The sequence below is a fragment of the Triticum urartu genome, chromosome 1 (genome assembly GCF_003073215.2).
Source record: "Triticum urartu cultivar G1812 chromosome 1, Tu2.1, whole genome shotgun sequence".
In the NCBI taxonomy this organism is placed as follows: Eukaryota; Viridiplantae; Streptophyta; class Magnoliopsida; order Poales; family Poaceae; genus Triticum; species Triticum urartu.
The window spans coordinates 158,438,497-158,463,089 of NC_053022.1; the positions used below are offsets into that span (position 1 = coordinate 158,438,497).

Sequence of the window (24,593 nt, forward strand, 5' to 3'; positions counted from 1 at the left end):
GCCTCTAATGGATATACACATATTTTAGTTGCTGTTGATTACGTTACTAAGTGGGTAGAAGCTATTCCAACTAGTAGTGCTGATCATAACACTTCTATCAAAATGCTTAAGGAAGTTATTTTTCCGAGGTTTGGTGTCCCTAGATATTTAATTACTGATGGTGGTTCACACTTTATTCATGGTGCTTTCCGTAAAATGCTTGCTAAATATGATGTTAATCATAGAATTGCATCTCCTTATCACCCACAGTCTAGTGGTCAAGTAGAGTTGAGCAATAGAGAGCTCAAACTAATTTTGCAAAAGACTGTTAATAGGTCTAGAAAGAATTGGTCTAAGAAACTTGATGATGCATTATGGGCATATAGAACTGCATACAAAAATCCTTTGGGTATGTCTCCATATAAAATGGTATATGGAAAAGCATGTCACTTACCTCTCGAACTAGAACATAAGGCATATTGGGCTATTAAAGAGCTCAACTATGATTTCAAACTTGCCGGTGAGAAGAGGTTATTTGATATTAGCTCACTTGATGAATGGAGAACCCAAGCATATGAAAATGCTAAGTTATTTAAAGAAAAAGTTAAAAGATGGCATGACAAAAGGATACAAAAGCGTGAGTTTAATGTAGGTGATTATGTATTGCTATACAACTCTCGTTTAAGATTTTTTGCAGGAAAACTTCTCTCTAAATGGGAAGGCCCCTATGTTATCGAGGAGGTCTATCGTTCCGGTGCAACAAAAATCAACAACTTCGAAGGCACAAATCCGAAGGTGGTAAACGGTCAAAGAATCAAACATTATATCTCAGGTAATCCCATAAATGTTGAAACCAATATTATTGAAACCGTAACCCCGGAGGAATACATAAGGGACACTTTCCAGAACGTTTCAGACTCCGAAAGGGAATAAGTATGTGGTACGGTAAGTAAACCGACTCAAAAACAATTTCTAAGGCAATATTTCTCCGTTATGGAATATTTAGAAAAATAGAAAAATAAGTAGCAGTCCGGGAAGGACACGAGGGCCCCACGAGGGTGGTGGGTGCGCCCTACCCCTCTGGGCGCGCCCCTACCTCGTGAGCACCTCGTGTGCCTTCCGGACTTTTTTTCTTGTACGATACGTATTTTGGTTGGTAAAAATTCATTATATATTCTCCCGAAGGCTTTGACTCCCCTATCACGCAAATCTCCTCTGTTCTTGTTTCGAGCTGTTTTCTGTCAGGGTTTTCAAGGCCAGGCATCATGTCGTCCCCCTCCTCCAACAATGGTGACAACGATGCTTGGCTAATGAGGATAGATCTGAAGGGGGAAGAACCCACGAAGGTCAACAAGGATGAAAGGATCAAGAAGGCCACGGAGGATCAAGCTCCGGCAGCAAAAGACATCCTTCAACTTGATCATAACCTTCTTACCCCAACTGAGATCGAAGCTTTCAAGATGATTTAGTTAGCTCGTATACAGAATAAGTATCTCACACAAGAAAATATTTTGTTGAAGGAGCATATTGTCGCACTCAAGGGCATTATCCGCAAGCTGGAGGACCTCTTACGCTCGATGTGCGATTATCCATCACCACCACCTTCTTCACCGACCAAGGAGATATAATCACATGGGTATGGGCACTCCCCTTAGCAACTGCCAAGCTTGGGGGAGGTGCCCCGGTATCGTATCACAATCACATCTCCTATCTTTACCGTTTTTCTTAGTTCGATCCTATTAGTAGTATCTTGATCTAGTAGAATAAAGTTTATGGCATGATCTAGTTTTGAGTTTTGTTTTATGACCTCTCTATGTAATCGAGTCCGTGAGCTATATATAATAAATATTAGTGTTGAGTTAAGGGCCTGATTATTTTGTCATGATCTTGGGTGAATAAAAGAAAAGAGAAAAGGAATAAAAAGAAACAACAAGTTCATATTGATCTTATTGAGAGTAATGACTTCACATAGAAAGAGTATGATGATTAAAAGTTGTTGGGAGTTGGCAGACATAGCTTTGGTCATTGTTGCAATTAATAGGAAGTAATAAGGAAAGAGAGGCTTCACATATAGATATATTATCATTGACATCTTTTATGATTGGAAGCACTCATTAAAATATGACATGCTAAAGAGTTGATGTTGGACAAGGAAGACAATGTAATGAGTTATGTCTTTCTTACATCTGAGATAAAGTATGTTGTCATGGATCCTCTAACTTGTTGAGCTTGCCTTTCCCCCTCATGCTAGCCAAATTCTCAGCACTAAGTAGAAATACTACTTGTGCTTCCAAATATCCCTAAACCAGTTTTGCCATGAGAGTCCACCATATCTACCTATGGATTGAGTAAGATCCTTCAAGTAAGTTGTCATCGGTTCAAAGCAATAAAAAATGCTCTAAATATGTATGATTGATTGGTGTGGGAGAAATAAACTTTATACGATCTTGTGATGTGGAAGTAATAAAAGCGACGGACTGCATAATAAAGGTTCAGATCACAAGGGGCAATATAAAGTGACGTTCTTTTGCATTGAGATTTTATATATCCAACCATAAAAGCGCATGGCAACCTCTGCTTCCCTCTGCGAAGGGCCTATCCTTTATTATTATCTTCTACCTTATGCAAGAGTCACGGTGATCTTCACCTTTCCTTTTTCATTTTATCCTTTGGCAAGCTCAGCATGTTGGAAAGAACATGATATATATATATATATATTGGATGTAGGGGAGCATGAACCATTATTGTTGACATTACCCTTGAGGTAAAAGGTTGTGGGGCAAAACTATAAGCCCTATCTTCCTCTGTGTCCGATTAAAACTCCATAAACACAAGTATCGCGTGAGTGTTAGCAATTATGAAGGATTAGATGATAGTTGAGTATGTGGACTTGCTTTTAAGCTCTGACATAGACTCTTTCCGATGTTATGATAAATTGCAATTGTTTCGATGACTGAGATTATAGTTTGTTGGAGCCCAATAAGGTTTATGATTCATACTCTTGCATTGTGAATAGATCATCGCTTGAACATAAGTAATCATATGACAAAATCTATATATGTTGCTATTATGAGAATAATCATGATGACTTCCTGTACATATTTTATTTTTATCGACGCCTCTACCTCTAAACACGAGGACATATTTATTGTTATCGGCTTTTCGCTTGAGGACAAGCGAGGTCTAAGCTTGGGGGAGTTGATACGTCCATTTTGCATCATGCTTTTATATCGATATTTATCGCATTATGGACTGTTATTTCACTTTATCACAATACTTATGGCTATTCTCTCTTATTTTACAAGGTTTACATAAGGAGGGAGAATGCCGGCAGCTGGAATTCTGGGCTGGAAAAGGAGCAAATATTAGAGACCTATTCTGCGCAACTCCAAAAGTCCTGAAACTCCACGGAACGTCTTAAAATAAATAAAGAAAAATCCTCGCCAAAGATGAAGGCCAGGGGGCCCACACCCTTCTCACGAGGGTGGGCGCGCCCCCCTACCTCGTGGGCCCCCTGGTGGGTCTCCGACGTCCATCTTCTCCTATATGAAGTCTTTCGATGAGAAAAAAATAAACCTTTCGGGACGAGACTCCGCCGCCACGAGGCGGAACCTTGGCGGATCCAATCTAGAGCTCCGGCAGAGCTGTTCTGCCGGGGAAACTTCCCTCCGGGAGGGGGAAATCATCACCATCGTCATCACCAACGCTCCTCTCATCGGGAGAGGGCAATCTCCATCAACATCTTCACCAGCACCATCTCATCTCCAAACCCTAGTTCATCTCTTGTATCCAATTCTTGTCTCAAAGTCCGGGATTGGTGCTAGTAGGTTGCTAGTAGTGTTGATTACTCCTTGTAGTTGATGCTAGTTGGTTTATTTGGTGGAAGATCATATGTTCAGATCTTGTATGCATATTATTACCCTTATGATTATGAACATGAATATGCTTTGTGAGTAATTACGTTTGTCCTGAGGACAAGGAAGAAGTCTTGCTATTAGTAGTCATGTGAATTTGGTATTCGTTTGATATTTTGATAAGATGTATGTTGTCTAGCCTCTAGTGGTTATGTGAACGTCGTACTACATAACACTTCACCATTATTTGGGCCTAGAGGAAGGCATTGGAAGTAATAAGTAGATGATGGGTTGCTAGAGTGACAGAAGCTTAAACCCTAGTTTATGCGTTTGCTTCGTAAGGGGCTGATTTGGATCCATATGTTTCATGCTATGGTTAGGTTTACCTTAATACTTTTGTTGTAGTTGCGGATGCTTGCAAATAGAGGTTAATCATAAGTGGGATGCTTGTTCAAGTAAGAACAGCACCCAAGCACCGGTCCACCAACATATCAAATTATCAAAGTATCGAACGCGAATCATATGAACGTGATGAAAACTAGCTTGACGATATTCCCATGTGTCCTCGGGAGCGCTTTTCCTATTATAAGAGTTTGTTCCGGCTTGTCCTTTGCTACAAAAAGGATTGGGCCACCTTGCTGCACCTTATTTACTTTTGTTACTTGTTGCTCGTTAAATTTACCTTATACAAAACTATCTGTTACCACTTATTTCAGTACTTGCAGAGAATACCTTGCTGAAACCGCTTATCATTTCCTTCTGCTCCTCGTTGGGTTCGACACTCTTACTTATCGAAAGGACTACGATAGATCCTATACTTGTGGGTCGTCAACCCCCAAGTGGCTGCGTTGAGAGTGATTATATGAGTACAAATATCATGCTTATTACTTGTTTGTTCATGCTTTATTTACTTGTTGGTTATGCTTGGTTGTGATGATATGTTTTAGGAGAAATATGCCGACTTGAGGTACAAGGACATGGCCGGTTCCAAGGGCAAATCCTTCCCATTCAAGCATTGTTGGGCATTGCTCCAACATCTTGCCAAATGGAAATTGAGGGATCAAGAGAGTGCACCGAAGAAATCGGATATGCTCAAAATGGATGATAGTGATGAAGAAGGAAGAAACCATGATAAGCCCGACAGAACCAAGAAGGGAAAAGAAAGGATGAAGATGGAAGCGGAGGCATCAAACTTGAGGGAAAAGATTGATCAAATGATTAAGTCAAAGGAGACATTGACAACGAAGGCATTGGAGACAAAGCTTATTATCACCGAGAGAAAGAAAGAGGTGAAATTTGCACAATTGGAAGCAAGGCGAGAAGATGCCAAGCGCAAGGCCGACATGGAGGAGAGGATGATCAAGCTCAAGGAAGCAAAAGCATGGAAGGAGCTCATGGCCGAGGAGAAGGAGCACATGATGATGTCTAGAAAGGACATGGATGAAGAGCAATTGGCATGGTGGAAGGAGTACAAGGAGAACATCGCGGACAGGAAGATGCTACTGCGTGGTGCTGGTGGTGGTGCGTCGTCTACTCTCCGAGGTGAGTCTCCGATGAGTGGTGGAGGCGATGGAGGTGTGGACAACTTCACCGGTGCTTGAGTTGTTCGTACGTTTTATGTTTTGCAAATGATGTCTCCGATGACTATGTGATGATGAACATTTGCACATTGTATGTTTTTCTATGATATCCATGGGATTTACTATGTGATGATGATGATTTGCACGTTTGTTTCATGTATGTGATCATGATTATTTGCAAATTTGAGAGTGATTTATGTTGCTGTCCTGTTTTGAAGGTTTGAAGGCCGAGGCACAGATCAGTGCTCTCAAACCAACCCTTAAAACAGAATGCGCCAGGGATTTTCGGCCTTTAAATCGACATTTTTTCAGCCCTCAAACTGGTTTTGAAGGTTGAGTTTTTAAGGGCTCTGTTAGACCCTATCTATACCTATACTAGTTACGGACTCCCCAGAAATTCCCACGTTAATCAATAATTAGGAGCCGTTAATCAGGTGGGGCCAATTTTTTACGGTGTAGATGTTCCAAATATCCACGTTATTTACCCCCTACAAAATCCCACGTTCATAAAAAAATAGGAGCCATACAACTCATGGAATCAAGTTATACGTGTAGATGTCCCACAAAAATCCATGTTAGTTATTAGTAGAAAAACAACTAACTACTACTCCGTATTAACCACCAGATTATCATAGGAATCATCGCTGGAAATTAGATGGTCCCAAGAGAGAACGCCCCTTCTCCACCTCTCACGCATGCATCCTCTCCACCTCTCGCGGAATCTCTCACGTGCAGGGCATCTGTCCGCCATGGACGATCGGTACCGGTCGCCTCCTCCGTCTGCTGCCATTGTCCACCCATCCCCTCCCTCTAATCAATTCTCTTACCGGGGTCAATGATTCTGCAGGTCAGCACGTCCTCCTGCCTTCTTTCTCCATCATCTCTCTCCCCAGCCCGGTTCTAAGCAATGTTTCCTCCTTTTGTGATCAATGCCGGCCTGCCGGAACACGACTCTCTTGATCCCCTTGATATCGCCTTCTGTTGCTCCTCAGGTAATCTCATTCATCCCCGGATCAGTCCATGTCCGTTGCCGGAAAGATTTCTTTCGAACAGGTAAACTTTCCAGTCATGATATATCTTCTTTGATGATCTTCCTGCTATGGATGTTTATAGCTCCCTTAAAAAATTTCCAAGATCTTTTGACGTTGCATCTCAATTGTCAATGTTCAAATAGCCTGTAAAATATTCCGTTAAATCTATAGCAGACTCAAGCATGGCGACTCTTTCCATCCAAGAGCTACACACGCCACAGTTCCTTTCTCCCTCCTATCTGATTGGACTCCCACGCTGATATACCTCAATCCCCCTCCCATGCGCACGTATTGGCTATGATTAACCCATAGCCTGGACCAATCAACGGCTGCATAGAAATTGAGCAAGCATCCATTGCTAGCCATCGCTTGCACCAGTCCATCCAATAAGGTTTACAAGGAGAAATACTAATACTGGAGTAAGTTTTCCTTTTTTTTATGTTGCGCATCCTGCAGCTTTAGACTTGGTCTATGATGATCATGTACAGTCTAGGTTTCTGTTTTGGGGAGATTCTAATGGCAGGAGTTCATTAGTTTCGTACGTTTCTTAGTCCTACGTATGTATTACTGTGATGGGTTTTGTAGCTGATATTTAATCTATTTAGGGGATTCAGTTGACGAAAGATGTACATGTACTTCCGAGCACTGAACTCAAGCATCCCTTCTAAGCTTATTGGATAGGGGATAATTTTTTTGGAGCATTACTTGGTTTGTTAAATCTACTTCTCTGTATTTCTTACAACCAAAACACTATGGTTCTATTAACCTGGATCTGTTCTTTCAATTTTATGGTCACACAATGATCTAAATACACATGCATATCACAGAATCATAGAATACGCTGTTCGGATGGTATTCATTTTAATAGTGATCTTTGCCTAATGGAGCGTATATGCATTCAGGAGGTCAGGAAGGCTACGTTGCGGTAGTATTTATTCAATTGTCAATGTTCAAATAGCCAGTAAAATATTCTATGAAACCTACAGCGGACGCGAGCATGATGACTTTTACCATTGTGCTCACCTCCCAAAGACTCTTTCCATCCAGGAATTACACACGTCCCTCTCTCCCTCCTATTTGATGGGACTCCCACGATAATATACCTCAATCTCCTTCCCATATGCACGTATGTGCCACGATTTATCCATAGCTTGGACAAATCAACTTCTGCATAGAAATTTAGCACACATCCATTCCATTGCTAGCCATCGCTTGCATCAGTTCATCCAATAAGTTCTGCAACCGCAAGGAGCAATACTGGAGTAGATTTTTCCTTTTTTGTTGATTTTTGTGCTGTGCATCCTGAAGCTTCAGACTTGGTCTCTAATGATCATGTACAGTCTAGGTTTCTGTTCTGGGGAGATTCTAATGGCAGGCGTTCATTATTTTCATACATTTCTTAGTCTTACACATGTATTATCGCCATGAGTTTTGTAGTTAATATTTAATCAAATTAGGGGATTCAATTGACCAAAGAGGTACACGCACATCAGTGCACTGAACTTAAGCATCCCTTCTAAACTTATTGGATAAGGGATTTTTTTTGGGAGCATTACTTGATTCAATTGACCAAAGATGTACACTATGGTTCTATTAACTTGGATCCGTTCTTTCAATTTTATGGTCACACAATGATCTAAAATACATTTGCATATCATAGAAGCACAAAATACGCAGTTTGGATGGTATTCTTTTTAATAGTGCTCTTTGCCTAATGGAGCGTATAAGCATTCACGAGGTCAAGAAGGTGATGTTACGGCAGTATTTATTCAAAGCAACAAGGGACGTTGAAAAATGATGCTCAAGTTACCTTCTTGGAAGTTCTTCCTCATACGCTTTTTACTACTTGGTTAATTTAATGTCGTTCCTTTTATAAATTCATGTACTAAATAATTAAGAACATATGTGAGTCGATTTAAGTACAGTCTATGTATTCTATAGTATGGAGCTGGTACTAGCTGCTATGTAATTAATATCTGATTAGTAATACCAAGAACATGCAAATAAATTTATATGTATTCATTGCTTCCATGTTAACTTTAATAGACAAGGAAAAAAGAACCCGCAATTTTTTTTACTAGCACGCATTGTGCACAGATAAAGTTCAGTCTCTATTTCTTTCCTTCAGCAGAAAATATGGCCTTGCATGCGTGTATTTCCATTCTCATATAATCGTAAGAATCATTGATGTATATATGATCTAATACCTTATATATAAATGGAAGGTTGGAGGGTATGCCTAAATTAATTCTGACATCATCTTGGATAGCCAATGTCTTTCTTTTACATAGACAGGATGATTATGTAACTATTCCACGTACTACGTCGGGTGCTACAGTTTTTGTTCGACAGAGAATCCAACAGTTGTGCAAAACTACCGTACAAGATGTGTCGCATGTGTAGCACCAGTCAGATGATTATGAAGAGATCCTTGGTATGTAAACATAGAATGCTCTTGAGTTCCTGTATGCCAGATTTGTCTCAGCTGTTTATATTACATGACCCAATTAATGAAAATTTAATTTGATCAAATCAAGAAGTACAGTAGGGAAGTCATTTTTTTATTCCGGTGATATTTTAATTAAAGGCCTACTTGGCTGAATTTTGGGCAACAGTACATTATTCATGGCAGCTCTTATTCTTTTCTATTTTCAGGTGATAACAATTTATAATGGATGGAAAAATAGCATGTTTGTCTATAACTCTATATAGATTGTTGGACATGAAATTATAATGTCTTCGTATGAAATGATAATTTTTGGATGTACGTGCACATGCTAGATTAAATGAAATTATTTGTTCGTACACAGAAATTGGTTGGAATGACCATATGAGCCTATTTTTTAGCACAATGTTATGCACTTCCGCTTCTACACTTCTGCAAGAATTCCTTGATAATGTATTGTCCTTTGTTTGCAAACATTGATTGATGCAAATAGATCGATTTGTCCTATCTAAATATGAGATCATTTATCAATATATTTCCAAAATTTCCAAGTTAACCCGAATCTTTTTGCTAATTTTTCTATATATTTTTTCTAAACAAATATTTGCTTATGTGAGTTATTGTGTGCTGAATGGACTAATTGGCATCGACCATTTGTACAGGATTTCTTAATGGCAAATGAAGTATCAACATATTGCGTGAATGTCCTAATGCTTCTACAAAATCTGATCAATATCACATTTGTCATGTTGAACCATTAATTTTCGTGATCTTTGAACTACTTTTCTATATATTTTCTTTTATGCATATGATATATTGAAATGAAGTAATATATTTGTTTACTCTTTCTGACGTTGAGTTAGTATATTTTGGGTGTTTGTACATTTTGTTCCTGTTATTTTAACTTCTAACCATTGTTCGTAGAGCTTTGTATTGCAATGGTGTCTTGGGTTGTTTTGTCTATCAAAGTGCTATTTACTATTTTAACTGTGTGGTATTATCATGATGGTGCAAGGAGTAAAATCGTAGTCTGTCCCATATTCATTGCAATTATCCTTTTTAATTATTAGCTATAATGTCAATTGATTTGACATAGATAATGATTTTTAACTTTGTTTGACATGTGCAAATGCATCTTAAGGTATGTGTAACAGTGATCCATCTCTCCATGGAGCGTTAATGTTGACAGAATCAAGGAGAAATTACAAAAGAAAGACTTATGAGCATGCCTATGGTTGCTGCATAATCTTGTTGCATGGTATTCCTTCCGGTTGATTAAGCATTTCCATTCTAGCATTACTATGTGCTTAATTGAGTTCTTAAATAGATTCTTCTTTTTTTTATTACAAGTGCGTGTTGGCTTTGATTGTTCAAAATTTCCTTCCCATTCAATGTTAAAGTGTGCAAAGTCAGCTGAAAATTATTCAAAATACCAAACACGTGATATTGTCTTGGTTATATATTGTTGATAACAGATAGTGGAATTGTTGTTCGAGCAATAATTTTGATACACGTACTACAATTTCCATCATTAAAAGGATGCTCACAATATAACACTATTTTTTTAAAAAAAACTAGCCCGTGCGAAAGCACGGGTTGACGACTAGTTTGGTTCAGTTTTTATCGATGGATTCCGCTGCCGCGCAGCAGAATGTAAACCAAAGGGCAAATCCAGCAGAATCCGATTCCAGAAATCCGCTACCAAAATTTGAACCAAAAGCGGAAGCAGCCCAGGACGTGCTTTACAAAATCTGATTCCGCTGCTGGCCAAAATCTGAAAAAGCTGTATCAGCTGATTTGTCAAATGACCTACATCTTTTTCATATCAGATTTTTCATAGCTTTTTTTTCACAGCTTCTTTTAAAAATTCACAGCCGAACCAAACAGGGCCTTAGACATGCTTTTAGCATTTTACAAGGCCTTATGGGCCTCTATAGGCATGGGCGCGGCGGATACGCCGGGTTGTCTAATCTGGGCTTATCTGCACTTTGTAACGCACAACTCAGTCCCTTCTCCCCGCCCACTACCTCAAACCCTACCGCCTCGCCGCCGCCGCCATGGCCTCGTCGTCGTCTCCGGCGAGTAGCCACCCGCCTGGCCCGTTTGCTCTAGGGTTGGAGTCCTCGGCGAACAAGATTGGCATCGGCGTCGTCTCCATCTCCGGGCAAATCCTCTCCAACCCGCGCCATACGTACATCACCCCGCCAGGCCACGGTTTCCTGCCCCGGGAGACCGCGCAGCACCTTTGCGCGGATCCTCGAGCTCTCGAATGACCCCAGCCCTGGGTATAACATCGAGCAGGTAACCGGTTCGTCAAATGCTAATTCTCTATATATGACTTCCAGTTTACCAATGTTACTAGAAGCTAGGTGCGCTTTGCTGCGCAGTTGGTGTTGTTGGGTTTCTTAAAAAAAGTTTCAAAATATAAGGTCTTTTACTTTTCTGAAAAGTCAAACCTGTTAAGTTTGATCAAATTTGTAGAGAAATATATCAAAATTCATAAATCACATCGATATGATTAGATTCACCATGAAATGAATTTCCGTACTCATTTGTTATTATTGTGGATGTTGATATTTTTTGCTCTGAACTTTGTGAAAATTAAAGAAATTTGACTTCCAAAAAATAATACCCCTTATATTGTGGAGCTGATGGAATATTTAGTTTGACAGATGGGAGCGATGATGGAGTGTGTTTTATATTTATTTATAATGCGGTGATTTGATGGGCCTTTCGTGGTGCGGTTCTGTGTTATCCGCCAACTAACGTATATTTATGTGGGGAAATTTTCACGTCAGGGGCTGCATGTACTATATTGGTGCCATAGTATCACATGGTGACGATTCTTTTTTGTAGGTGGTTGGAGAGTGCACGGGATTGATGTGTTCTCATAGGCCGGTTGCTGCTGATTGATTTGAAAAATCGTTGGCCTGGTCAAAATCGTAAACCAAATCCAAAATTGAATACCTCAATTGAATGAAATTGTTTAAAATGGGAACATAGTGAATCACGAATGAGAGAGCCCTTGAGAAATGTTGACCAATTCTAAATTGAAGACCTCAGTTAATCGCGAGGCCTTAAAAATCGGAACCATAGTGTATAGTATAAAAGAATTGAATTAGAGAGCTTTGAGAAATTGTTGACCCGGTAAAAATCAGATGACCCAATCCCAATTGGAGACCTCAATTGAATGTGGGCTCTTTAAAACTAGGGAGCTTAGTGTTATAGAGTATTTGTAGCTGTATATGCACATATATGCTCATTTCTAGTTTCAATTGTGATTCAGGCCTAACTGCATGAGTTGTTTAGTTGCTTCAAGCACTTTGATCTGTATGGGTAATAACATAAATAGATTAATTATGAGATATATGAACTAAACTGAGAATGTGGAAAATTGGGATTTTTATCTGGTTGATCTGCGAATTGATTTTCAATGTGCCGAGGCTGGTGATTCTTGCCTGTATGAGATAATATTTGCAAATGAGAGGACCATGTATTATTGCATATGACCAATGTAGCCATGTAGGATGATTGCATAACACAGAATAAACAATTGGATTTGTGATGCCATTTTGATATTCAAGTCCTTTGGACTGCCCTCTAGATTAGCTTATACAATACTCCTTCCGTTCCTTTATATAAGGTGTATTTGTTTTTTCAAAAGTCAAACGGATGCATGTTTGACCAAGTTTTTAGAAAAATATATCAATACCCACAATACAAAATTTATATCATTTGATTCATCATGAAAAGTAGTTTCATATTTTATCTATTAGGTATTACAGATATTGTCCGCAATCGTGATTATCATGAATGTCATTAGTAAAGGGAGCACAATAATGATTTAATTGGGGGTGTGCACGACGGCCTTACAACGAACGTGGCTGTACACCGACAATATTGACACTTCAATGTTTCCTTAATAGTTTCAGTTGCCTTGAGGGACTGTGATCTAGCCCTATGTTAGGGAGGCATCGTGGGAGGTTTGGCTGGAAGCCCGACTTGAACAACGCTGTACACTCAAACTTCTCTTCCTGAACGTCGGTCCTAGTCGAACGAGGCTCCTCGGACATGGCCCTAGAGCTCCCCGCACGAGGCTTGAGCCTCCGTGCACTACACTTGATTCTCTTGAGAGTGACCGAGTTACATGCACATGGGGGCTTTATATAGCCTATGGGTCCTTCACAGATGAACAAGACTACCATTGAGATGGTAGGTGGAGCGGTAGTGGACCTAATCTTTGGTCCATGGGTCCATGGTGTACTAGGAGGGGACGTCCATAGCCTATGGTGGACCAATCCCTCTCATCCCTCCACCATGATGGGATTCTTCACTTAGGCTTCTTTGCCTTAGTTGGCCTCTTTGACTTGGTCTTATCTTTTTTCTTTCATTTGACTTGTTGATCATGGTTGCTTGCTTGACTTGTATTGGCTTGGCTTCATGTGAATATCAAAAGCTGAAGCATATGTTTATGTGCACCATATAGGGTTTGAATACATGTGAATATCAAAGAAATTACCAAAAAATGCAGTGCTAGATTGTATACATGCATACATTTGTGCAATAATATAATTCCTTGTGCATTTTACAAAATATGTAGAGATATAGACATTAGAGATGCTTACATGGGCCCATAACCCACAGGTCTCGGGATCGAAACCCGACTTTGATACAAACGCTGTCGGACCCTAGGACCAAAATTACACAAATCTAGCTATAGAGAATGATGCATAAAGCTGAGATTCACGCTCGGACAACGACACCAATCTTTGATGGGCCGTGAGCTCCTAATAGTCTTGGAGAGCTTGAAACATTCAAGCCACTACCCCACTACTGGATCACCTCGTCCGAGCGGGGTGGTCTCAAACATTCCTTCAATTGATCTAACTGAGCCGAAGCATCAATACATACCCAGCCACAACCAGTAAAATGGACACATGGTTGGAGTAGCGTGCTATAGCTCCTAAGCTCTCAGTACATGAATTGCTTCACCCTGTATTCGATCATCCGCTAGCACATGCATAACATAGATTCCAAGACCCTACACAGAACGTGCACTTTATATCAATACTTGCATCATGCACGCCGTGTGTGTGAAAACAAGTAACACAACTCTACCCTTGAAAGCATATATATAACAAAGTCTCATAAGAGAGCAAAGATAGCAGGTATATTAAAAGCAGAGGTTGCATGATCCAACAGTACATCAAGCATCAGCGGAAACGAAATATGTCCGAGTATAAAACATGTTTAATGAAAGCCTAAGAGGGATGAACAAAATACAGTGACCCTTCCAAAGGCATAGATTGTTGTCTGGACCTCCAAACTACACGCCGACATTGAGATCCACGTAGTAACCACCATCGGGGTTGTAAGCCTACTCTGCAACAAGTTATTAATGAACAACAAGGGTGAGTACAATTGTACTCGGCAAGACTTACATCAGAACTAGCTACATCTATGTTAACCTCCACAGTAATGCACCACCTTGAACCCTCCCACGACCTATGTTGCAGGGATACGGCTGGGAGGTGCTGTATCAGTGCAAAAAACGTGGCCAGAACGGGGATACGCATGGATACGCAGGGGATACACGTATCCCTAAGTATCCCCTTTTTCTGAATTAAAATAAAAGGAGCAAAATGCAAAACGGCTGGGATACGATGGGGATACCACATGGATACGTATAGGGCTGTTATGACTTGAACCAGAGCCCATCAGGAGGCCGATTGTGGGCTGCCTCATATGCAATTTTGATCGCTAAAACAAACCCTCACGCACGACACTTGAAAAATGCAGCAACTTCTTCACTGCTGATTTTATCATCCTCAAAAGATCAGGTTACTTCATTAACCTCAATTTTATCATTCTCAAAATATTTTCTATTAGTGCTGATTTTTTATGCATTTGTACAGATACTCGCCGTATCCCCGTAAGTCTATTTTCAGAAAATCCCATTTTCCCGTATCGCCGTACCCGTATCCCCGTATCTGTATCCCCGTACCATGTAACATAGCCCATGACTCGCCTGCAAGGAAGCAATCCATGGCTTTCGCACTTATCTTGGCAATTTAAGGTAACCATTAAAGTTGTCTATGATCAAGCAACAATCTCCAAGTTGTCCATAACGGCATAACCACAGACATGACTATACGAATAGATTTAACCTTGCAGGGGTGTACCAATTTACCCACACACGTGTCAATCGGCTCTTAGCATCACATCACACCCGCCCATTGGGGTGCTGACAGAGGGTCATGGACCACAACACTTCCCCTATGCTGCATTTAGTCCAGCTAGTCACCCATCTGAGTTTTACCTGAATCGCGAGTCCGGCCAAATCTTTGATACAACATCAACTGTTGTATGGAGGACCCAAGCCTATCTCCCACAATATAGTTTTATCCACTTGGCAAGCCGTGCTACAATCCTACCATGTTGCCAATTATCTTTCTATGCATATACCAAATGGAAACCCTGAATTATGTGACTCTTGGAGTGGTCTGAGGTAAGGTACTACCGCACTAGGCCAAGGGGTGACCCATATAACCCCGTGTGGTTAGCACGCTCAGTCTCGGATCAAGAAAATGAGAGGTCAGGTCCTAATAGTGGCGTAAGTGAGACAACCCACCATGTTCTCCAACATGGCCACTCACCTTTGCCTTTAGTCATATTAACATAATTATCCCCAGAAGCAGACCACAATCCACTTATCATGTGTATGTACCAAACGTGGTTCATCTCCCAGATGGATCAAGACTCACAACCCTAAGCATAGCTAAGCACGACAAGAGTGTAGGGCCGACATGATGATAACACCAGCAATGATGCTTACATGCTTCACAAATAGAATCTTGTCTCTAGAAACCCTATCGCTTGTTCAATGAATACTAAGCTGATCTTTATCTCTAATTTTATCTCTATTCCTAATTGATATGCCTAATTCTATGTTTATGCACATGCAATGTTAATTAGTTGGGCAAGATTAGAGATGCTCCATAATGATAAGATATTAATTGAGGACCAAGTAAACCATCTTTATATAAAATAAAGGGGAGCATGTATCTATTGCCAATCAAGCCGTGGTAAAGTGTTTATCAATCTAATCTCTTTCTTTGTCATCCTCCCAAATTATGGTATATTCAATATTCTCCAATCCTCTATACCCTGCCAATTTGACCATCCTTATCCGACTATCCCTTAATGATTGAGCTATTTTCTACTCCCTCCGTCCCAAAATAAGTGTCGCTGATTTATTACAAGAGACAGTATTGTTTACCTTGCATGGACGTGATGCCTGTTAGGTGAGATACACTTCATTGTGTAAAGAATAGATTAGGTATGGACTTGACTTAACGTATAGGTTCTCGTACTTATTTTTAATTTTTTTGTAATACTCTGGCCTACCCCAACTTGTTTGGGGTTGAAAGACTTTGTTGTTGTTGCTGTTGCAAAACCTGGGGTAGATCAGACTTCATAAAAGAGATCGGTGGATAAATTTGACGGAACTTTGAAGTTGTTGCTATATTGTTCTTTGTCAATTCTCTTCTTGCTTCTGTTGAAATTCAGAAGTATCACGTTACTTAGTCAGGTAATTTTGATTCAGTAGTAGCCATGACCTACAATATCATATTTCAACCATACAGTTCATATGGTATTTGATATATGGGCTTGTTTATTTGTGCCGTCAAAAATATATTTGCCTTTTACCAAGATTCCTTGCACATCAGTAGACCACAGGACTGAGTTTTCTTAAATTGTTAAATGTGCTCAAATCATAAACATTGTCCAATTTTCATTGTTTTGCAGTGTTAAGGATCTTGACTAATATCCTGCAATTTTTTTTGAAAATCCAGCCATAGGCTCAAAGTAGAAAATCTTGATAAGTTAAGTTATGTATGATATGCAGAAATATTTAAGTGATGTTGGGTTTGAACTGTGGAAGCCTATTTCTTTTATTAACACTTGGGGCCTCTTTCATTCACGGGATTTCCAAAACGCATGAACAGGAAAAACACAGGAATGGAGTGGTATGCCATCTTCAATCCTACAGGATTAGTATGGGCGTTTGATTGTGCGCAGGAAAAAAGTAGGATTCTTCACTTGAGGTTGGAGTGGATGGAAATTTTCCTACGAAAACTTAGTGCAAATAATTCCTAAGGAAAATTTTCTGATTGTAATCCTACAAATGAAACAACCCACATAGGGAAAAATCCTAAGGATTTGAATCCTCCAAAATTCTCTAGTAAGTAATCATTTGAATCAAAGAGGCTGTATTGAGCAAATGAAAAAGAAAGGTGTTTTGGCTCCTAGGTGCATATGCACCCATTGTCTAAATAACACACTTTGAAAAGTTGAAAAATTCGGAACAAAAATCCCGCGGGTGTATCCGGACATTCTATGTGCATGCACAAAGTTTCGGTGAAAAAGACGTTTTTTGTGGCTTGTGTAAAAAAGATAAAGAAATGCAAAATGAATAGTTGTAATGAAGCATCAGAAATTGCCTTTTTTACACAAGCCACAAAAACCTTGTTTTTCACCGAAAACTTTGTGCACACACATAGAATGTCCGGATATACACGCGGGATTTTTGTTCGGAATTTTTCAACTTTTCAAAATGTGTATTTAGACAATGGGTGCATATGCACCTAGGAGCCATTGCCAATTTCCGTGAAATGCAGGAGTAAATTAATGTTTGAAATAGAGTGAACGAATGAAGCAGATTCATTAACAACTCAATGTACAGATAAAAAATGAAAACGAACATACAACGTAAATGCTTTCTGCAACGGATGTGAGAAAAGAATGTTAAAACACTAAAAGCAGTTGTGCAATGCAAGTGTGATATTGGTGTGTACTTTCCATCTCATGTTGGCCTGTCCCTTCCATCCTTTCTTTTTGAAATAAAAGGTTATTCCCATTCCTGCGACAGATGTATGGTTGTGTCATGTAGTCTTCATCTTTCCCAGTGGCATGTTTATTCAGTCTTCTCTACATGTCTTCCTCTCTTCCAGCTTGCAAAGAAGGGAGAGAAGTTCATCGACCTCCCTTATGTTGTAAAGGGTATGGATGTGTCATTTAGTGGCATATTGAGCTTCATCGAAGCTGCAGCGATTGAAAAGCTTGAAAATAACGAGTGCACACCAGCAGACCTGTGCTACTCATTGCAGGTATGATTTATTATTGAACTCCTTTAGTTTATCCTTGTACAAGTATTTAGGTAATGATTAAGCTTACTTTGATTGAAGATAAGTTGTATATGTTCTAATTAAGGCAGTTGGTGGCCATATCCAGGAAACTCTCTTTGCTATGCTTGTTGAAATCACTGAACGTGCCATGGCACATTGTGATTCGAAGGATGTTCTTATTGTTGGTGGTGTTGGATGCAATGAACGTTTGCAAGAGATGATGAGGATTATGTGCTCAGAGAGAGGGGGTAGGCTGTTTGCAACTGATGATCGATATTGTATAGACAATGGTGCGATGATTGCATACACTGGTTTACTGGCATATGCACATGGTGTGACCACACCCCTGGAGGACTCCACATTTACTCAAAGGTTCCGAACTGATGAAGTTCATGCAATTTGGAGGGAGAAGGAGGTTCCAGTATTAAATAACACAGATTCTGATGCAGCGGCTGAAGTATCCATAGATGGAACCTCTGGGCCGACTCCAATTGCTGTAGATTCCTGAGGTACAATTGATCTTTCCAATTTTATGCTACTGCTGATTGCTTTCTTGCGACAGTTAATGTAATTTAGACACGGTTAGCTGTTTGAACAGTCCTGTAACTTTTGGACCAACTACATGACATTACCATGTTCATTTTATATACATTTCCCTTGCATTGATTTCTAGTTGACTGATTCAGCGATAATTCAATTCCTGTAAAGTCGTAACTTTTATGTGTGCAATGAATTGTTATCCCTTTTTTTGCTTTGTGCTGGTAATCTAACTGTATTACATATTTCCTGTTAACATTTAAGGACTTGGGAATATTGGTAGACACAAATCTGCAATGCATGCTTTGCACAGCAATGCTATTGTGCTGCTTTGGTTCCTATTTTATACTTTCCTTGGAGCAAAAACTGTTAGGTTATAATTTGAACTTGTGACATTCTTAATCTTTGATCCATCTAACGCATTTGGTGTATTGTTTGCTTTTGAATGAAGGTACTGTCATAATCCTGACCAAATGATTGCCATTCTCCATTCTGTCACAGGTGCTGGTGCCTTTTGTTGATTATTTCGGAAAGATTATGTTGCTGCAGATATGAGGCTTTGCTTGATGATTTGTAGAAAGCCTGGAAGGCTAATGGCAGAGTGCCTCGTACATTTTGTTCGTCATGACTGACTGGAATATCTCACCAGTTGCAAGTGATCTGCAAAAAGACATTGCTAACTCCTCTCCCTGTTCCAAATTATTTGAAGGTCTAGGTTTGTCCCAAGTTAAAACCTTGTTAAGCTTGACCAAGTCTATAGAAAAATGAACCAACATCTACAACACAAATTAGCTTCATTAGATTCATCATAAAATATATTTTCATACTATACATATTTGATGTTGTAGATATTAGTAATTTTTTCTATGAACTTTATCAAACTTGTAAGAGTTTGACTTAGGCAAAGCTAGAACTTTTGAGTAATTTGGGACAGATGGAGTATCTCGTAATATGGATCTGTTGATTGACGCTACCCTTCCGCTCCTATGTGTGTGATACTAGTATTTGATGAAAAAGTTAACTTAAAAGTTGAGAAAGTATGTTGGTAGCACTATTCCCATTTTGAAAGCTGTACCTTGCCCTGCTATGTGTGTGACACTAGTCTTTGATGTAGAAGTAAACTTAAAATTGAAAAATCATGTTGGTAGCACTGTTCCCATTTTGAAAATTGCAGTTTTGTTTTACCGATTGTTTACAAGGAGCAGCAGTATTATTCCTTCAAACGATGTTCGGAGCCTCCTGGGGCATCCGCGCCCTTGTGGGCTGTCTGATTCACATGTGCCTCGCGCTGGTTCTTGGCGCCTTGAGGATGCCCCAGAAGGTAACGGCTGCCTTGAGGATGTTTGCCTATGGCATGACCGTAGATTTGTGGGATGAGTACCTATGGATGTCTAAACCACATGTCTCGAAGCATGGCCAGGTTTGCTACTGAAGTGGTCAAGGTTTTTTGTAGCGGAGTACTTGAAAGAACCAACTGCATGGCACTGTTGGAACTTGGAAGCAAGAGGGTGGAGAGATATGCTCAGATCCCTAGATCGCGTACATTAGAAATGGAAGAATTGCTCGTATACTCTACAAGGGAAATATTAGTACCATTGCAAGACGTCCACCGTCATTCTTAAAGTAATTGCATCACAAGACCTTTGGATTTGATGCTCGTTCTTTGAGATGTCTGAGTCTCACAATGACATTGACGTGTTGTAACAGCCTAGGGTTTTCTTAAAATTAGAATTCTTTTTGCATCATTAGTACTGCATTGGCAGCATGTTGTCTTCGTATTGGTTTGTTCGGGTGTTTCATTAAACCTGTAGCCCTATTTTAGTTCACCGTTTCTCTGGAAACATGCTAGCCACTTCCCTCTTCTCTCTAAGCCTAAAGCCCACCTAAACCTCCTCAAAAAACTAGCCCAAAAGCCCCCCAAACCCCCATCCTATTTAAGAAGCCAATCTCCTTTCTAATTGAGCCAACCCCAAATTTGGAGAGACATCCCCCCCTCCCTAAATTTCAGTGCTAGCCATCACCTGGTCTGACCCCTCCAAATCTGGCGTCGCCACCCATAGGCAGCTAGCCCCAGTGCCAGATTTGAGTCGTCCGTGGCCAGATCGGATTACTCGCATGCCAGCCAGCACCCCCTACGTGGTCGCGGCCTGCCAGAAATAATAGTTTACACCTAACGTCTGTTGGTACAGTCGGGGTCTTATGTTCTCACTATCTTTCAAAATTTCCAAGTCTCCAATATGGATGACTTAACTCCTCCAGTGGTGTCTTCTCGACTTCTAGTCTTACTAGGTGGTGAGGGTCAAATGACATACTAATCCTATTCACACAAGCATTTCATTCACACAACACACATCACCATCCAATGTAGGGCATCATTCTATGATCTCATTGGACTAATCATAAAGTGTTTGCTTCAGATAAACATAGTACTGTTGGTCAAATCTAAGCTTCACTCCTGCTTTAGCTGAGCTAATCATATAGATCATCGAGCTGTCGCCTCCTCATTCTGCTTCCTCCTTGGTGCCACTCTTGCACTCTCCTGTCCAATTTCCTCCTTGAGTGTTTCCAGTTCCTCCTCTACTTCCCCGAGGTACTTCTGGGTACTCTGCAGTCTGAAGCTAAATCTTTCTCCAAACTTCTTAGTTGCTTTCAATGCCTTGCTTCATGTTGAATCCAAGAATGACATAAGAGGCACTGAGTTGGTGAACATGTAGAGTCTAAACTACTTGTGGCCATCATCCTTGTTTTTCCTCAGATGCAGTTAACTCTACCAATACTCCTAGACTTCATTCATGATTGGAAATCCTTTATGCACAACTCCTTTGAGTCCCATGCTTAACTTGAATCCTTTAGTGCCCTTGAGAACTTAGTCTTAAACTCCAATGTCATGGCGACCAATGATCCCTTCTGACCGATTCTATAAGATTGGTCATCCAAGTTTGGAAGGGAGAGGATTGGAAAGGCCAAGAGGTAAGAAGTATGAGATCAAGGCATAATAAGTACAAGGAGGTGTCAAAATAGATTTTCATCCTATGAGTTTTCCTAGTCCATTTCCTAGGGTCATGACGTGTAGACAACATGTGCTCTGGTACCATATGTAACGACTCGGTCCCGGATAGGGGCCTGAATCTCCGTACTTGCCATTCTAATCCCTCAATTCATTGCTATAACACACAGTACACAATGAAATAACAAGAAATATCACATGCCACCGTATTACATCACATATGCAGTCTTTAATACATCACATACCTGCTTAGCTCATGGCTAGCTTATAATATCATGCAACGGAAATGCAATAATATTTTGTGGCATCCTTCTACTCACAAGCAGTAGTTGAGCACAACATCGTAAACCTACTTTGTATCTTTCCTTCGATACGGACAATCCCGCAACATGATACGTTGTGGCCACAAGGGTCAATACATTTAATGTATTGACAATGTTCCAACTAATGATATAGCAACCCTACAAGTTCTCAAGCATGACAAGGAGGGTTGTGGTTCTAAATATTTCTAAAACTTATTTCCTCTTGCTTCTGCTTATTAGTCAAGTTTCGACCAACCACAGTTGACTTGTGAACAACTTAGGTCTTCTCTAATTCACCTGACTATGAGAGCCCTCGGGATCACATCACCCAATCATTGTCACGAGAAACCTTCAGGATCGTCATTAGTCAAAACTGTCATAAGAGCCCCTCAAGATCATGGTTAAGAAAACAACTGCAATGAGAGCCCCTCAAGATCATGGTTACACAAACAACTTCCATGAGAGCTCCTTAGGGTCATGGTTACGCAAACAACTGTCATGAGAGCCCCTCGGGATCATGGTTCCACAAACAACTGCCATTAGAGCCCCTTGGGATTATGGTTTCATAAACAACTGCCGTGAGATCCCCCATGATCATGGTTTCACAAACAACTACCATGAGATCCCCTCCAGATAATGTTCACTCAATCACAACATGCTCGTACACACTTGTACACGATTCACACAAATGCTTGGTGGCAACAAGTGTAACCATAATTGAGGTAACGACGAGTTCAATAACGCGGGGGGTTCAACCACTCCAATCCAGAGGACTCCCCATGTGGCATTACAATGGAGAAGACAACCCATCACGATGCGGACGTAAGGGTCCGGACAACTTCCCCGCCTTGGCTGCCATGCTGGCTGTTCTTTTTAAGGGGGAGAAAGAGGAATTCACTCGCCTCAAGTGTCGAGATGACTTTTCCATGTACAATCCTCCCAGCTGGGTAAGCCTTCGCCCAATAATTTTACTTAATGCTCCTCCCGAGTCGTACCCAGCTGAACTTAACCCCACCATTTCTTGACAGGAATGGAGGAAAGTTGTCGCGGAGATTTATAGCCCTGCCCCGCAGCCGGAGGACCATAATCGGGACCTGGATCCCAGATTCGAAGAGGATCCGGACATATCCGTAGAGCTCAAGGAGGGGTTTTTCTATCAAGCGAGTTATGATGGCACGGAAGTGGCCATTATAGCCGATTACCCTGGCCTTCTCCCTTCCTCCCACGTAAGTACCCTGAAGGTGTCTCCTCAAAAAGAGTTTTCTTACTGCGCTTTACCCACTGCAATGTCTTGTGTTCTAAAAGGGGTGGCACTCGTCTTTCCACGCCACATATGGATCGTCCCTCAAGAAGGGTATGCCGTCAGAAGGCGGATCTTCAAAAAGAAAGGTGGACAACGATTCTTCCAAGCTCCGACCTTCATCGAAAAGGTACAACTTTTGATATGCCCTGCGACAAACATGCCGAACTGTGATGTTTTTCTCCTTCCCCATATTCCAGGAAGAGCACTCATCGGACTATATCCAGAGACTTCACCGGACATACGTCCATCAATCCGACCCCGGACCCTGCCTCTAGGGCGAGAGTCGATACGAGTGCCATGTCGGATTGTCCTCTCTCCGATGATTCGGATAATGTATCCGTTACCAACTCTGAGGTGGAGAGTGCCATGAACCATCGGCGCCGGAGGGCAGCTATGCGTGATCCTAATTTTACTGAAGAGGCATTCAATGCCTTTAGTTCGGCGAATGCATATATCCGGGCTGCTCGAGATGGGCTTGCCGGGGAAACTCGCCAACTTTCAAAGGATATGAGTGTAAGATCATTTTGTGTAGATTTAATAGCCATATACTAGTAGCCCCCGAGACTTAAAAATAGTTGAAGCAACTGATTTTAAGGATCAACATATAATTAGATACTTACGGAGAAGAACATCGTGCTATCTCGGGAGCTGGAGCAGTGTCGGACCCAGCTGACTGCTGTTACTGCTGAACTAGAGAAGTCCAAGGAGGCACCAACCGGTAATGTTTCCTTTTGTTCGAAAAAAATAATCATGTGCTAGTCATGTTTATGCAAATGAACACTGTTGCATTTTACAATGGCAGGATCGGTGGCACAACTAGAAGAGAAACTGAAGGCCGCGCAGGCGGACAAAGAACATGCCGAAAGGAAAGAGGCCACTGGTCATCGTGTACTGACGCGGACCAGGGATGAGAAGAACAAGCTGCAGGACGCCAACACCCAGCTCGGCGAAGAGCTGAAAGAGGCGACATATTCAGTATGCCTTTTAACTTATTGTCCTTATAGTTTGCTGATGCGAATCCTAACAAGTTTATACCTGTAGGTGAGTTGACTGGGCGGCCCAAAGAAGAGGTGTCCGGATTTCAAGGCGACCTGCTACAAGAGCTATCCAAGGTGCATGAGCGAGCATGGAAGGCGATGAGAAGCATTGCTAAGGCTTTATGGCGAGCCGATTCTCCTCTAGGAAGTATGGAGGACCTTGTGAATTTATTCAAGGGAGCTCGGCGCCGTTTTGGGCTATGGAAGATATCGACATGCCGAGAAGGTGCTCGGGAAGCCTGGGCCATGGTGAAAACAAGGTACACTGGGCTTGATCCCAATCATATGGCCTGGGTCGGACCTCGAGATTCCGACGAACAGGAAATTCC

General features: G+C 40.9%; 1 protein-coding gene across 1 annotated transcript in view; it reads left to right on the top strand.

Moving 5' to 3' along the window:
* Positions 1-19,838, top strand: part of LOC125532783 (probable tRNA N6-adenosine threonylcarbamoyltransferase) — a 66,164-nt gene extending 46,326 nt beyond the window's left edge. Inside the window, exons 2-4 of the mRNA XM_048696698.1 lie at positions 17,905-18,060; positions 18,185-18,587; positions 19,117-19,838. Of these exons, the coding sequence (XP_048552655.1) occupies positions 17,905-18,060; positions 18,185-18,586 (558 nt within the window). The 3' untranslated portion in view covers position 18,587; positions 19,117-19,838. The remainder of the gene's footprint in view (positions 1-17,904; positions 18,061-18,184; positions 18,588-19,116) is intronic.
* Positions 19,839-24,593: the final 4,755 nt, after the last annotated feature.